Here is a 15,681-nt window from a genome sequence, read left to right as displayed (position 1 = left end):
TTAAAACGTTTTAACCTGATGAGTATTTTTGAGTATGGATGTTTTAGTGGAGTCATTCATTTTTTACGTTGTGTATGTGTGATTGTAACTACTTTTGGCTATATGCAATAAAAGCTTTTGTACTTTGTACCTTCATTTTGTGTTTTCAAAACAGTAAAATGGGTTCCTTAAGGCTTCCTAAGGAAGTATTGCATAATAACAATAACAACAACAAAAACAATAACAACATTCGATTTATATACCACCCTTCATGACAACTTAACGTCCACTCAGAGCGGTTTACAAAGTATGTCATTATTACGATTTTATTACAATTTTTCACAAAATGGCTATTTCTCCCCCAGAGAGGGAAGCTATTTCCCCCATGGCTTCAAAATTTCAGGATGAGGAAGCCTCACCTCTGATCCTAGTCTTGGGGGAAGTAAGAAATATTGTAGCAATGGTGACAGGAGGCAGGAGGCTTGGGGCAAGAGGATTGAAAAGATTGCTTCAGATGTGGAATGAGGGTGATGGTACCATCCTTTAATCATCTATTTCCCCTTTCAAATGCATCAGACCCAGCAGACAAGGAGGGCAACCAAGCAAACCAAGCACAAGCGATACCCTTGGAAATACCACTTGCTTTCTCCCAGACAAAACTCCCTGTTTGCTTGTGCTGTTCGCTCGTTCCAGATCCCGATGGGCTTGCTTGCAATTGCAGAGCTGTAGAAATTGCCTCACACGCGTAGAAGCTAGTGATCTGGAGACATACACTGAACCTACAGGAATGGGCTGGGTATAATAAGATTGTTGCTCTTTGAGCCTGAAAGCTCGTGATGAAAAACTCAACAAGCTATCTATTCCTTTCCCCCAAATTTCCCTAGCCTAAGACAGTGCCAACAATGCAAGACAAAGGAATGCCCCCCCTCCCTCACGCACCCTCACACACACTTACACAATGCTGTGGTGAGTCCCTCTGGCTGGTCATAATGGACACTGGCGACACACAGTGTGTTGAGGGCAACAACACACAGGACAATCCAATAGAAGCTTTGCGCTTTCACCATGCGACGTATGAAGAACCGGAACATCTTCTCTTTCCTTCGGAAGTAGGAGGAGCTCTCATTCTTACCACTCTTCAGGCTGGCACGGGCAAACGGTGACCCTGGGCATTGGAGGGGTAGAAGACAGTGTCAGTACTTAAGGAAACAAAATCCAAGGAGTATTCTTGTTCAAGCTTGTCGTTAGTTAGAAAATACATATTCTACATAAACTTCAAACTGACATCAGGCTTGCTTATACTCTTATTTATTATTATTTTCAATGATTAGAAAAGGTAAGGGGAAATAAAGTATTATTATGCCATTAAACCCATCTTTTACATAATTACATTGATAAAATGGTATGCAGGTATGCCCCTCCTTGAATCAGAGCATCATGACGGTAGAGTACAAGAAAACTGAGCTAAAATAGTGGAGGATTCAGTATCAGCTTACCAAGAAAAGCTGGACTATTCATGGCTTTTTTAGCTTAGGAAAAAGATGTCATTGGTTGATTTTGCACTATGACTCAGCCTTTCTTTTTGTTAAACTATTTAAAAGCGGGATTAAAGCTGTGATTCCATATGGCATTTATTTTAGCACTATCTTTCCCATAAAATCACCCCATAGGCCAAATCCTACAGTATCTTTTCTTAAAAGTGAGTCCCATTAAGCAAATGTCCCACATTTCCCTACAACGTCTTTAAATTTAATTTTTCTTCTTTCTTACTTTGCTGTTTCATAGTCATTTATGCTTCTCAACTTAATTAAGTACTTCTCTTGCAATGGCCGCGGCGCTCCATAATCAATCTTTAATCAATTCTTATTGGGAGAGGGTAGCTGTTAATTACTAATTTCCTGCCCAAGCAATCACTCATTAACTCTCTTTGGTTTTATGATTATAATTATGCATTTATGAAATCATGGCCATGAAAAATAAAATTTAAAAAATTAATAAGCAAATTAAAGCTCTGTTCTCAAACAAGAATTTATTAAGGATCAATTCAGGGTTACCAGCATCCCAAGTCAACAGTTAATAATTATGCTGAAAAACAGAAACATCATACAGTAGCCATGGAAAGCGTCAACAGTGCTTTGCCAGTCCACTCTGGATTGGTTAGCTTTACAATTGTATTTTCAGGGTTTTTTTTAAAAAAAAATTAAAAATCAAATCTGAAAGACGGTAAAACTACAGGGGAAATACTGAGATGCAATTGGTGACAATATCATCTAGTTTTCCATCAAACTGACTGAATGAATTATGTCTATTCCAAGCTAAACAGTTTGTGTAGAAACAACCTAAGACTATAAAAATAATGGTAGACATTCTATGAAATTATAAGCTTGATTGATAGAGGGGATAGAAATTTTTCACATATAGGCTTAAAATTTGGGACTATTCAACAAAACTGAGGCCTGCATCACACATATGGAAGAATGAGGTAGTAGAAGGCAGAGATGGTACCACTTCCAGGTTGTAAATTCCATCTTTAAATGTTCCTTTGCGCAAAAAATCTCTGTCCAAAAAACTAGCAAAACAGAGAGAAAAGCACCATCCCTCTCTCTCTTTATCTGCTGTATTGATTTTTGTTTGTGAGGAGTTTTCAATCAGGGAAGCATTCTAAAATGTGATCTGAAGTAGTGCGGTCCATTGTACCACCTCAGCAGACTACCAGCTCGTGCAGTGTGAATCAGGCCTCAGCTGAAATCCAAGACAGGAAGAAAGAGGTACTTCATGCAATAAGCCTTCCAGCCATTGCAGTGATGAATATTAGGTAACAGAGATTTTTTTTTAAAGGACTAAACAAATTCAAGGAACATAGGTTTTATTATTAGTTATTATTAGTCAGGGCAGTCAGATGGAAGCCCCCCCCCCCAAGTTATATCTTATCAATTACCAGGTGCTGAAGATAAACAAACAGGGCATAGTTCATCATTTTCATGTTTGTGAAGGCTGTTTTTGAAACAGAATCCTGTGCTACGTGACTTTGGTCTAGGGTTGCCAGGTCCCCTTACCCTCCTAGCAGGGGGAGGGATTGCAAGAGAAGTGCGGGAACACTCCCGCAGCTGCGTGATGACATCACTCATAGGAGTGACATCATCTCGCCACCCCAGGAGTATGCCCAGGTGGCCTGTTCCCCCCTCCAACCACCTCCCCCCTCCACCTAACCCCTTTAATGACACCATCATACTGATTCGGTTTCGTTTTCTCCGCCATGTCGGACGCTCCTCTTCGCTGGCTCGAGAGGAAGCGGCCGAGCACCCTGTCCGGGCGGCTGATCTGCGAAGATTAGCCCCCAAAACTCCCAGTGAGGGAGGCTGGGTCCGGGACGCTGCGGGAAGAGCCCCCTGGAATCAATGCGGGGGGTTAATTGCCCGTTTGTCCCTACGGAGGCCGGCGGACGTGTGCGGCGCCTCGAGTGCTGCCGGGCCATGAGAAACGGCAAAGAGCAGAACTAGGCGAGAGCCTACAAGTAAGCGAATTCCTTCTGTTATTACAAGCGTACGTGAAGGAGAGGTGAGATCTGAAGCTAAGAAGGCTCACTCTTCCCCTTTGCTGAGTCTCAAAATTTGGTTGGCGCCCCCCCCCCCAAAATGGCAACAAAAAAACAAAGTCCTGCCCCTGGCAAGTCAGTTTCGGCTGCCTTAAAGGGAGAATCGTTGGAGGAAATTGTACGGAGGGCGGTTGGTGAAGCTATAAAACCCTTTGTTGACAAGCTGAATGAAACAGATCAAAGGGTGGGCTTAATTGAGAGCGAAGTGAAAACCATCAAGGAAGCAGCGGGGGGGGGCAGAGAAGTCTGCTCGGGAAAGTGCGTCACTCGTGAAGGCTACGAATAAAGAGCTTAAACTGGTGGAGAATCAGTTGATCGGGCTACAAGTGGAACGAACACAGACAATTTTGCGCCTCCAGAATGTGAAAGAGGAGGAAAACGAGGACTTACGGGGTCTTGTCTCGGAACTATTGGCGACACCCGCGAGGGCAACTAAAGAAGAAGTTAAAAGCGCCATTTTGGAAGCCCGTCGGGCTACTTCAAAGTATGCAATGAAGCGTCAGTTGCCGCGCGTGATCATCATCGATTTTTCATCTAAGAGGATCCGGGACACTATCCTATACAATTCATACAATGCGGATTTGGACTTCTTGGGCAACAAAATTAAGATATTGAAAGACGTCCCATTTCTAGTCCGGAAAAGACGTTTTAAGTATAAAAAGTTCGCAGCTCTTCTGAGAGAACGTGGAATAAAGTACAAATGGTTATTTCCGGAAGGAATCTGGTTCACCCATAAAGATCAAGCCTTTATGATATTATCAGAAGATCAACTAAGGGATTTTGAGGACAGGAACCCAGAATTACAGTGCACAAAGCAAGACGAAAAGGAGAAGTCTGAGGGGGAGGGGGAGGAAACGAGCAATGCGGCTGCAGTTGCGCAGAGAGAACTCCGTCCGGGACCCAGGAGGGGAAGAAAAATTTAACTTGAAATTAAATTGTAATTTGCATTTAGTAAGGTCAACCACTCCATCAATATAATATAAAGCTTTAACTTTTGAATAATGGCAGTATGAAGGGAAAACAGAAATGTAGTGTTTAGTGTTTAGTGTTTGTAGGGTACCTTCCCCTTTTTTCCACCCCTCCCTCCCTCTCTCTTTTTTCTCTCCTCTTTCCTATCCCTTGTGTTATTGTAGTCTTTTGTAGTTACTGTTCTGTAGGGTATGTATGTATGTAGCAGTTGTATGTTAGATATTGAAAATAAAAAATTATATATATAAAAAAAATGACACCATCATACTAGAACCACTCTGGTATTCGGGTAAAAACTCTATGGATTTTGCCTGAATACCAGAGCTTCACTCAGTGACGAGATGACATCACTTCTGGATGTAAAGGAAATGATGTCATCATGGAAGAGCTTGCTATAAGCCAATAAGCAGCAGCAGTGGCCATCTGTCATTGGGGGCTAGGAGCAGAGGATCCTCTACCCCTGGTGTGGGTTCGGCAACCCCACCTCCTACCTTCCCCCCATAATTTCAGCATTTTTGACAAAGGAGGCACGGAAAGGCCTGCTCTTGGAATGAATGTGTTTGGGATTATATCCGTAGTAGCATAGTGTGGGAAGGTGAGGACTTGACTGACGCTACTGTAGCAGCTCCATGTGTTACTTTACACATTCAATCACACAAGATTGTACCCTTAATCTTTAAGATACTACAGACCTCTTTGTCTCTTTTGCAATAATAGGCAAATCCCAGTTACTCGTCTGAAGCTTCTGCTTTTTTTAAAAGAAGAAAATTCCTTTTATTGTAATGCAGCTTTGAAAAGTGATTATGAGGTTTTCCTAGACAATTTTAATAGGATTAACAAACCAACTTGACTAGTTCAACAACCCCCACTAGTCAGCCACATTTTCATGGCAACTTGTAATTACGCTGGAAGTTATCTGTGATCCTCATAACCACATCAGATAAATTATCAGCATCCATGAAATAAATACCCCTTCCAGCATTTCTAAATTCCGTATTCTAAAATCAATCCATGTTACAAATACTGGCTCGCCTATTCACCCAAAGTCTAATCGCAGGAATATAGTCCGGCCAAAGTGAAAGCCTTTTAAATCCCATTTAAATGAAAAAGATTTAAGAATGCTCAGTGTTCTCCCACATAAATCAACGGGATTTAATAGCTCATCACTTTGACTGCATCATGTCCAAAGTTCCTAGACCCTATAGCTGTCATGGAAAGGCTTGAAAAATGCAAGAGAGCCCTTGATTCTCATCTTCTCCAAATGTTGGGGTCCTCTACAGAAATAATACCAGGAGCCGAATCCAGCAATGAATCCTGCTCACACATGAGATTTAGGGTGGCACCAAACATATCATCAGGAGACCTGGGAATGGATTGTCTGTATTTTTAATGAGTAAACAGCACAATGGGGAGGTAATATAACCCCTGCTCCAGCTTTGTTTTCCCAAACTCTGCTATCCCTGGAGCTGCTGTTCACTGAAGGAGAAACACACAAGCATGGAACACAACAAATGTGTATGGCAGCAATTTTATAATTTAAAAAATAGGAGGTCAGCAGCGCACAGCTCACCAAATGTCCAACCTAATTTGACCACTTAATTTGTGGTTTTGTCTTCTCCCTTGCCTCTCACATCACTGTGCAGCCCCCTGGATTGTCAGCGTTGGACGGAGGAGGCCCAGGTTGGATGCCATGAAGCTCACAAAGTCCATCACATTCTCTCAGGCTGACCTAATCTTAGAGGGTTGTTGTTGTGAGGACAAAATAGGGAAAGAAAAACTACATATGTTGCCTTAAGCTCTTTGGAAGAAGGGCAGGCTAAAATTTAATAGATTTTTTAAAAAAACATAATACATGAGTCTAAGTCACTAGCTGCACGACATAATTAAACATTTATTAGATGTCCAACTTACCAACGGAGCAAACATCTGTGAAGTGGTCCTCTCCCTCTTCAGCGTGGATAAGGTCATTTTTGCTCTTCTTTATGGTGGCCCTTTTCAGCACTGGTTGCAAAAGGAAATGATGGAAGGAATATATTAGCTTTTGGTAGCAGATAAGCCTCTTTGCAAGCCCTCTTGTCTGCCTGGAGGCCAATTTCATAGTAACCACCCAGCATCACAACATTACAAATCAATCAGTTGACAGCTTCCTCCCAGGCTCTCAGCCAAGGGTCATTATTTATTCAGCCCTTCAGCTATGCTTAGCCTCCTCTGTCTGTTCATGCACATCTTAAGATGAAAATAATGACAAATAGGAAAGTTGGTTGGGCAGTCTTGACAATTTAGCGTGTGTTACTTTCTCCAGCACAGGGACAACAACAATATAAGGACAAGAAGAAAACTGTGCTGTTTGGAGCTTGAAAATTATAGTTGTCATTAGATTTGAAAGGGGAGATACAGAATACGGGGGCCATTCACAGGGCCCGACCCATAGGACACTCACAAGAGGTCACCCATTATATTCCAAAGCATGTCCATGAGTTCCACTTTCACTGGCACATGTTGATGATATCACTGGTGTGAACAAACAACCTAAAGGCCTCTCCATTAGTTCTAGACTGCATTGATGAGGACTGAGCCCTCATCACTATCTGTGTCGTCCGATATGGAATTATAGTGAAAAAGGAAAGGCCTTCCATAACACCTTGCAAGGACGTTCAAGTAGCCATCAGGTAAGCTAAGAAGAAGGGCCTAGTCTATGCTACAAAGGCTGCAGTAGCTTGTGAAGCCTCTGGATTCTGGTATGCACAATGTTATCAGTACTATCCATGGCCTGGTAAGACTAATCAAACCACAGAATAACAGACTGGGAATGCAACAGACATCCAGGGAAATAATTTGGTAAACCCAGATTGTAGAGTTCTCTCATCGCCCCTACAAAGAGCAGCATTTTAATTTTCTGATGGATCATTGAATAATAGGTCTTGGAAGAGAACCCAAAAGCCAACTAGTACAACCTTTTGCCCAAAGGCAGGACCAGGTTCTGCCTCTACTGATCAACCTACACAATGCCTAACCCAGCACGTTCAGCAAGAAGGCACCTACAGAGCAGGGTTGCCGACTCTAAGTAAGGAAATGCTTGAAGAGCTGGGATGAAGCCTGTGCAGGGTGGAGTTTGCGGAGAGAGGGGAACGGTGTGGGTTATGATTCCATAAAATCTATCCTCTGAAACTGCCATTTCCTCCAGGAGAACTGATCTCTGTAGTCTGGAGACCAGTTGTAATTCTTGGAGAACTACAGGCTCCACCTGGAAGACGGCCACTCTACTACAGAGCAAAAAGTGGCTTGTGAAATCAAGACTAGCCATGCATTGCAAAGAGAGGCAAATGGTGTGGGTGGGAGGGGCAATCATAACTAATCACTCTGACCGTCCCAATCTGGAATATTTATTCAGTAATTTTAAAGTAGGCATATCCTGCTGTCTGAGGCAGTTTTTAGAAGTGTCGTAAGCAAACACACCAATAAAACCAAAGCCAAAATTCAAAATCAGCAATAACAAACAAGAAGCAATAGCACCAACAGAACATTTCTGAAAAATGCTTAGTCACACCTGTGTACCAACCAACAAAAGCTATACTCTGAGTCATCACATGGAAATCTACTGAGCACAACTTCACACCACCCACATCCTATCTCTAGCTGTGACCGTTTCTGCCGGCCTGACTTCTGGCGTCTGATGGAAGCCAGACATCAGGTGTTTCAGCGATTTAAAAAAAAAGAATCAGTCTGGAATGGATACGCTCAAATTAAAGCAAGAACAAAATAGCCGTACTAGTCCAGTGGAAAAAATGCTTGCAGGGAGACTCAAATTGTGCTTTTATTAGGACCAATTCAGCAACAATATTTAAAATGTTCAGTGTAAGCTTTTGAGTTCAAGAGGACTCTTCTTTGGGAAAGAAGAATGAACCTGAAAACGACATATTACTTTGTAGTGCAGGAGGGGTCCCAGTAATGATATTATTTTATTACTCCCATATCAAATTACGGTAGGCATACTCCATTCCCCTCAAATACAGATCTTCGTTGCTATGTTGGGGAAAAAATATATCAGAACTATTCTCTAGACCTGGCAGAACAAATGCAGAAAATTTAGCTCTGTTGCCATTATAATAAATCTCATTCTGGTAATCTGTGTCCAATATTAACAAGAAATAAAAACCTCTCTCAAGAGAAGAAGAGGCAGGGAGACAGCCTATGCTTTGTTAAGCCACATTTCTGAAGTAAGACTATAATATGAAACCAAATGACTACAACCTGTCAGGGAAAAAAATTATAAAATAGACCTTTCATAATACATGCAATTGAAAGAAGGCATTTTCTGGCCTGAGAAGCTCAGAGCAGGTCACTAGAAGTGGTCATCAAGAATATATTGCAAGCTGGTTAATCTTGAAAAATACTACATCGTAGCTAGGGTTGCCAATTCTGGGTTGGGAAATTCCTGGAGATTTTGGGGGTGGAGCCTGGGGAGAGAAGGTTTGGGGAGGGGAGAGACCTCAGCAGGGTTTGATGCATAAACCCATCCACCAAAGCAGCCATTTAATCCAGCGGTACTGATCTCGGTCAGCTGGAGGTGTTGTAATTCTGGAAGCTCTCCAGGTGCCACCTGGAGGTTGGTGACCATAATAGTAACTGAGATCTGCTTATGGCTTGGTTCAGGTAATGGCCGATCAACAACAGTTGCTGTCTGAATGACTCTGGGAGATCCCTGGACTCACATGCGCCTGTCCTCAGCTAATTGGAGATATCTCCTTTTGTGTTAAGTTACATTCAAACCAGCAAACCATGATTACAAAGTGAGAATACACCGTGGTTAAGAATCGTAGTTTGCCTGAATAGTAGAAACCATAGTGTCCCAATTTGTGAGCAACCACAAATTATGATTTTGCTAGAAATGCAGAAATACTTAATTATCTAAGCATACAAGAGAAGAGGAAGCGGGTGAGACCAAGAATCCCCCAGGCTTGTTTACTTTGGCTAAACCTAGCCAAGGTGTTACATGAATGTGGTAACTATTAAAAACGTCTGCCGAGACTCTCTTACAGCAAATTCCTCCTTGATAGGAAAAGAAACTTTATTTGTTGCTTTTCATGATAATTACTGGAAAGTTGAGAATAATAGACCCCAATCAATTATCTGGTGACCAAGTCTAAAATAGATTTCACACGATCCAATTTCAGTTCAGTTCAGTTAACCTTTATTGGCACCAGAGGATCCAATTTCAAAGCCCAAGCATCTCCAGCTCTTGAGACCACATTCCCCTGAATGCGAAGAATGCTATCAGGCAATTAAAAAATAAAGCAGGTCTTTCATTGCTTCCAGCTTGGTGCATACAAAATTTGATGCATATTAAGACACTATGTGGTGTGGTGATAACATATTGCTCGCCCTTAAGTAAACAGCTTTCTATATTCTGATTTTTGAATCAGAAAAACCCTCTTCATATATCTCAGGCAAGCACTAAAAAACTGTTTATAGATAACAAAATCCTTCCAAAGCTAACTGCATATTCCATTTCAACTACTGAAGTAAGGCAAGAGTTCAGATTTGCTGCACAATAAGCATTTGAAGACTGATCTACCACAGCACTTTAGTTCTGATGCACTTTCACACTGTGTTCATGTTTGAATTGGGATAGAGGGCAGAGCTCCAAATCCACAAAACTAGGAGGCATCTCCAAAGATGTATTAAGACATCAAATAAACAAACAAATTAATCTTGGTTTGTACATAATAATAACATTATAACATTTGATTTATATACTGCCCTTCAGAACAACTTAATGCCACACAGAGAGCGGTTTACAAAGTGTGTTATTATTATCTTCACAACAATCACCCCGTGAGGTGGGTGAGGCTGAGAAAGCTCTGAAAGAGCTGTGACTGTCCCAAGGCCACCCAGCTGGCTTCAAGTGGAGGAGTGGGGAATCAAACCCAGCTCTCCATATTGGAGTCTTGCCACTCTTAACCACTACACCAAACCGGCTCTCATTATAAGAGAAATCCAGAAAATCCTTTGGGTTACTAACACCCCTCCTTTCATGTTCCATGGAGACTGAGGATTTTCCAGTTTGGAATGAGCTGCACATTGCTGTGAGATCCAAATCAAGACAAAAAACAAAATGCAGTTTGTTCTCTTGCCTACAAACCAGAATTCCAAACAAGACTGCATTACAATCCGAGTTTGTAGGCAAACAAACCACAGTTTGTCATTGCAGCTGATTTCGACAACACAATTAACTGTTTCCAAACTATGATGTTTTAAATCTTCAAGCCACATAGGAGAGGAGGAGGAAGGGGAAAGGTTCATGCAAGCTTGAGGATTTCCTGGTTTGTTCTCTCTATGAACAAACCAAGGTTTCTTCATTGTATCTAACTGCAGCCCACTAGTCCATCTCCTTGAGTGCAAGCAAGACTCATCATCTCCAACACCATCAATGACCAGATACCGGGAGCTTTTCCACTGACAGGTTTGGCAGGCAAGCGTACCATGACACAACTGCTTTTGAGCTAAACTCACAACTCCCTGCCTCTCCAGAGGTGGAGGATGCTGAGAGGTACAGGGAAGGCACAGGGGGCTTACCATGCAGTGGTGGGGGGAGGCACAGGAAGCCTGCTAGGTGGCAGCAACCCCCCTCCCCACATCTCCCACCTTCCATGCTGTGGGAGTGAGTCTGTAGGGGTAGGGAGAGGCATGGGGTGCTGCCAAAGTGTTTGACTTCCATGTATATTAGGCCTCTACTCACAAGCAGCATCACACAGTTCAGTGTATTGTGCCATACCATGCTCCATGTGACAAGTGGCCAGACACTGAACAGCCCATCAAGGAGTCCACTCCCTAACTTGCATCTAGTGGACAAGGAACAAGATGAGCCAGCAGATATTCAAACACCCCTACCTAAGACAGATATTCATCTCATTCCTCATTTAAAATATCCAGAAAAAGAAATGCCACCGCCTCTGTAAATCATTTGTTTTGTATTACAAATCCTAGTTTGGCCAAAAATGCTATATTTTCATGGCCTAACAATCTTGTCTCATTTTCCAAACCTGTGGCCACACTAAAGGAAAAGTGGATCCAGATGCAAGCACCATCAACATCTGTATCCTACACAGGTATAGTCACAAAATCCTTGCAATCCCTCCCCTCCCTGGGATCTTTGATCTCCTAATCTTACCTATGCACCTCTCTCGATTAATAAAGATGAGTGATGTAGCCCCACTTGGAATACATGATACAAATTCTGGTCACTCTATCTCAAAAACAATCAGGGCTTTTTTTCAGGGGGAACGCGGGGGAACGGAGTTCTGGAACCTCTTGAAAATGGTCACATGGCTGGTGGCCCCACTCCCTGATCTCCAGACAGAGGGGAGTGTAGATTGACCTCCGTGCCACTCAGCGGCGCGAAGGGCAATCTAAACTCCCCTCTGTCTGGAGATCAGGGGGCGGGGCCACCAGCCATGTGACCATTTTCTCCGAGGGCAACCCACTGAGTTCCACCACCTCTTTCCCCAGAAAAAAAGCCCTGAAAACAATAATGGGAAAAGTGCTGAAATGACCCAGTGGGTTGGGGAGTATCTTCCCCACCACCAAAATTACATTTTGGGCTTTTTAGTTTGGGTGGAGGGGGGATCGGCAATCAAGGAGCAGTTTATTTTCTTTCCTCTCTTACTGTACTAGAACTCTTTTTCGCCCAACACAATTGATTGGCAAAATGTTTAGGAGAGAAAGAATAACATTTTTTTTCACACAATGCACTTTCAACTTCCAAAACTTAGTGCCACAAGATGAACTGAGGGGAAGACTCGGTTCGGCTGCACAATTAGCATTGAAGGACTGATCCAAAACAGCACTTCAGTCCAAAGTAGTGTCTTATATAGGGCCAAGCTACGCATGACGAATGGCACTTGAATGGCAAGTGTATTTCTCCCTGTTCACTTGCCCTCCACTCAATCCACTTGCCGTTCAAGTGTCATTTGTCATGTGTAGCTTGGCCCATAGTTTCACACTGTGTTCATGCTTGAATTATCATAGATGGAAGCATTTTAATTCTCAGGACTGGAGCTATGTGGAAGTTGTTCATTTCATTCCTGCTTGTGGGCTTTCCAGAAACATCTGGCTAGAAAAACAGCTGGATCATGAGTTTGATCCAGCAGGAGTCCACTTACGTTTGCAATGAGATCCATTTCCAGAATTGCCTGCAACTAATTAACAGGGCTTGGGCCACAAAGTTTCACCGAAATCACAATTTAGGAGCATCAAGGATTATAGTGGAGGGGCTCAGCCCCATAAAGCATAGAGAGGACCTGCACAATCCACCTATGGATCTGCAACTATAGACACTTAGCTGATTTCTAAAGAATGACAATAATGTGAAAAGGAAAACCTATCATCTAGCTACCAACAAAGGGACTCTACGAGGTAGTTTAGCCTGCAGTATGAGTGCAATCACTGTGTTACAAATTCCATGCCACAAAATTCTTTGAATTGAGATGGTCCACAGTAAATTTCCATCCTCCAAAGGTGCATTAGTTAAAATGAGAGGCCTATAGTTGTTGACTGTAAACAGACACTAATAGGACTTAACTACATGTTACACTTTACACTTGTCCACCACTGGGGCTTTTACTTGGAGATCAACTGTGACTTCCCTGGGAATTCAATACTCAAGTTTGCAAAATCATGACAGTTCAGGACTGAGGTGTGGGGAGAAGGGGGCTATTTTCCCAGCCTGACATAGTTTTGGTAAGGTTGCCAAGTCTGCGTAGGAAAATTCCTGGAGATTTGGGGGGTGAAGCCTAGGGGAGGGCAGCATTTGGGAGGGGATGGTCCTCGACTGGGAATAATGCCATAGAGTCTGCCTTCCACAGCAGACATTTTCTCCAAGGAAATTGCTCTGTCTCCTGGAGATCAGTGTGATTCCAGAAGATCTCCAGCTACTACCTGGAGGTTGGCAACTCTAAGTCCTGGGGCCCTATTTCTACCATTGGGCACTGCATAGGTACTAACATTAGGGTTGCCAACCTCTCAAGCGGATCTCCCAGAATTTCAGCTCATCTCCAGGCTACAGAGATCCATTTCCCTGGAGGAAATGGCAGCTCCGAAGGGCAGCCTATACTTTATTTCATGCAGGAGGAGACTAGGAATTGAAAATGGCCCTGGAACAAGCCCAGCTGAGCAGCCCTGTGATGCTACAAGCCAGCACTGGCAAATGACATTGGCTCAACCGTTGCCTCCTCCTCCCACAAAACAGAAACGAGAAGAGGCACCAAACCACTAAGACACACATGGAATACATCAACCAGAGTTTTTTTAAAAAGGAAATTTGAACCAAAAGGAACATACCGTCCAGAGGGGACTTCTCTTCAGCATTCTTGTCTTCTTCAGCTAACATCACCTCCTCTGAAAATGAAAAGAGGAGCACTCAGGCTTGGATAAAGTACATTTACTCCATAAAACAGAGCCTGAAGATAGACGTCTGGCCTCCCTGTGAATCATGGAAGGAGCTTTGAATATCCATTTGGACCTACTTTGAACAACAGCTAGTGAACGGAATAATGATTTGAGTGCCATATAGCGGCTCTACTGTTACATCACAGTTTCTGTTCTTTGCTTTATTCTTCTCTTGACCACTATTTCTTACATTTAAGGTAGGGTACATTGGAAGCCACTTCTCTCTGGAAAACTACCACTGTTTCGGTTACAAGAAGTTTTTTTTTTCCTTTGCCTCTTTACCACAGTGTTTAGATAATGTAACCAAGAATTGCACCTTATTCACAATTAAGCTGAAGCCATTTTAAGCACTGGCATTTATAGCCTGCCTTGGTAGAAAATAATGTAAGAAAGCCTTACAAATATTGCAAAATGTACATTAAATAGTGTGTTAAACTCCTAATAAAAGATGGTCATGCAGCCAGCATGGTGTAGTGGTTAGAACATCAGACCATGATCTGGGAGTCCCAGGTTCAAATCCCCACTCTGCCATGAAGCTTGATGGACCTTGGGCCAGTTATTCTCTCCCTGCCTATCTTGCCTCAGGGGATTATTATAACAATAAAGTGATGGAGGGAAAAAACCTCATATGCTTGACCTAAGCTCCTTGGCAGTAAGGTGGGGCAAAAGTTTGATAGGCAGCAGGCAGGCAGAGAGATAAATTGACATACATTAGAAATCACTCAGTGAAGAAGCAATCTTCGCTGCTACAAATGTCTTTTTGCTTGGCCAAATTACCAACAGACAAGTTTCTCCAGTCCTCTCTAGAGACAGATCTTCTAATAATAGAAGAGACTCCTAATAATAGAAGACTCCTAAGGTGATAGCAAGAGAAACAAGCAGAAATACTGGACACAAGTTCAGATCAGCCAAATGCCATAAAAGAGGACTATGAAATTGGCAGCAGAGATAGGCTTCAAGATGCATAATGCTTTGGCATGCAACGAAGACAGATCAAGAATTAAATTTGAAGTTATGCATAGAGTTTGCCCTAACCCATTTTTCACTCATGTACAATATTTATATACCACCATTCACCAAAAACAAAAACTTCAAAGCAGACCTGCTACAAGGGTGGGGTCAATGGATATACCACCTGATTCATACCACCATGCAGACTTTTTAATGTGTAACATGACAGCTTCTGTTTCAACATATGACGCTGCCTTATGCTGTGTCAGACCACTAGTCCATCATGCTCAACACCATCTGTTCTGGGTAGCTGTGACTACCCCAGACCTCAGACTGGGCAAGACAGGTCTTTCCCAACACCTGTGTCAAGGAATCATTTTCACCAAATAGGCTGAGGACCAAAGCTGGGGCCTTCTGCACCAAAGTACACACATGCACACACCTTTGAAGAACAAGAGCCTGTTTTTAGAATCAGAAAATGCATGGTTAAAAGACAATGGTAGTTTTCTTCTTCTCTCTGCGGGGAGTGCTCTAAACTCTAGCCAGCTGTCATGCCAGGGTTGCCAGCTCCAAGTTGGGAAGTTCCTGATTTGGGGAGCGAAGCCTGGAGAAAGCAGGGTTTGGGGAGGGAAAGGATCTCGGCCTGGTGTAATTCCATAGAGTCCACCCTCCAAAACAGCCATTTTCTCCAGCTGAACTGATCTCTGTGGCCTAGAGAACAGTTGTAATTCCAGGAGATC

General features: G+C 42.8%; 1 protein-coding gene across 1 annotated transcript in view; it reads right to left on the bottom strand.

Moving 5' to 3' along the window:
- CACNA1B (calcium voltage-gated channel subunit alpha1 B) overlaps positions 1 to 15,681 on the bottom strand; it is a 443,389-nt gene that overhangs the window by 205,074 nt on the left and 222,634 nt on the right. Inside the window, exons 9-11 of the mRNA XM_054997363.1 lie at positions 13,883 to 13,939; positions 6,455 to 6,544; positions 935 to 1,144 (exon numbers count right to left, since the gene is read on the bottom strand). Of these exons, the coding sequence (XP_054853338.1) occupies positions 935 to 1,144; positions 6,455 to 6,544; positions 13,883 to 13,939 (357 nt within the window). The remainder of the gene's footprint in view (positions 1 to 934; positions 1,145 to 6,454; positions 6,545 to 13,882; positions 13,940 to 15,681) is intronic.

This window comes from Eublepharis macularius, chromosome 14, assembly GCF_028583425.1.
Source record: "Eublepharis macularius isolate TG4126 chromosome 14, MPM_Emac_v1.0, whole genome shotgun sequence".
Taxonomy (NCBI): Eukaryota; Metazoa; Chordata; class Lepidosauria; order Squamata; family Eublepharidae; genus Eublepharis; species Eublepharis macularius.
Note: the sequence above shows the minus strand (reverse complement) of the source record. Positions and strands in the feature narration are given on the sequence as shown.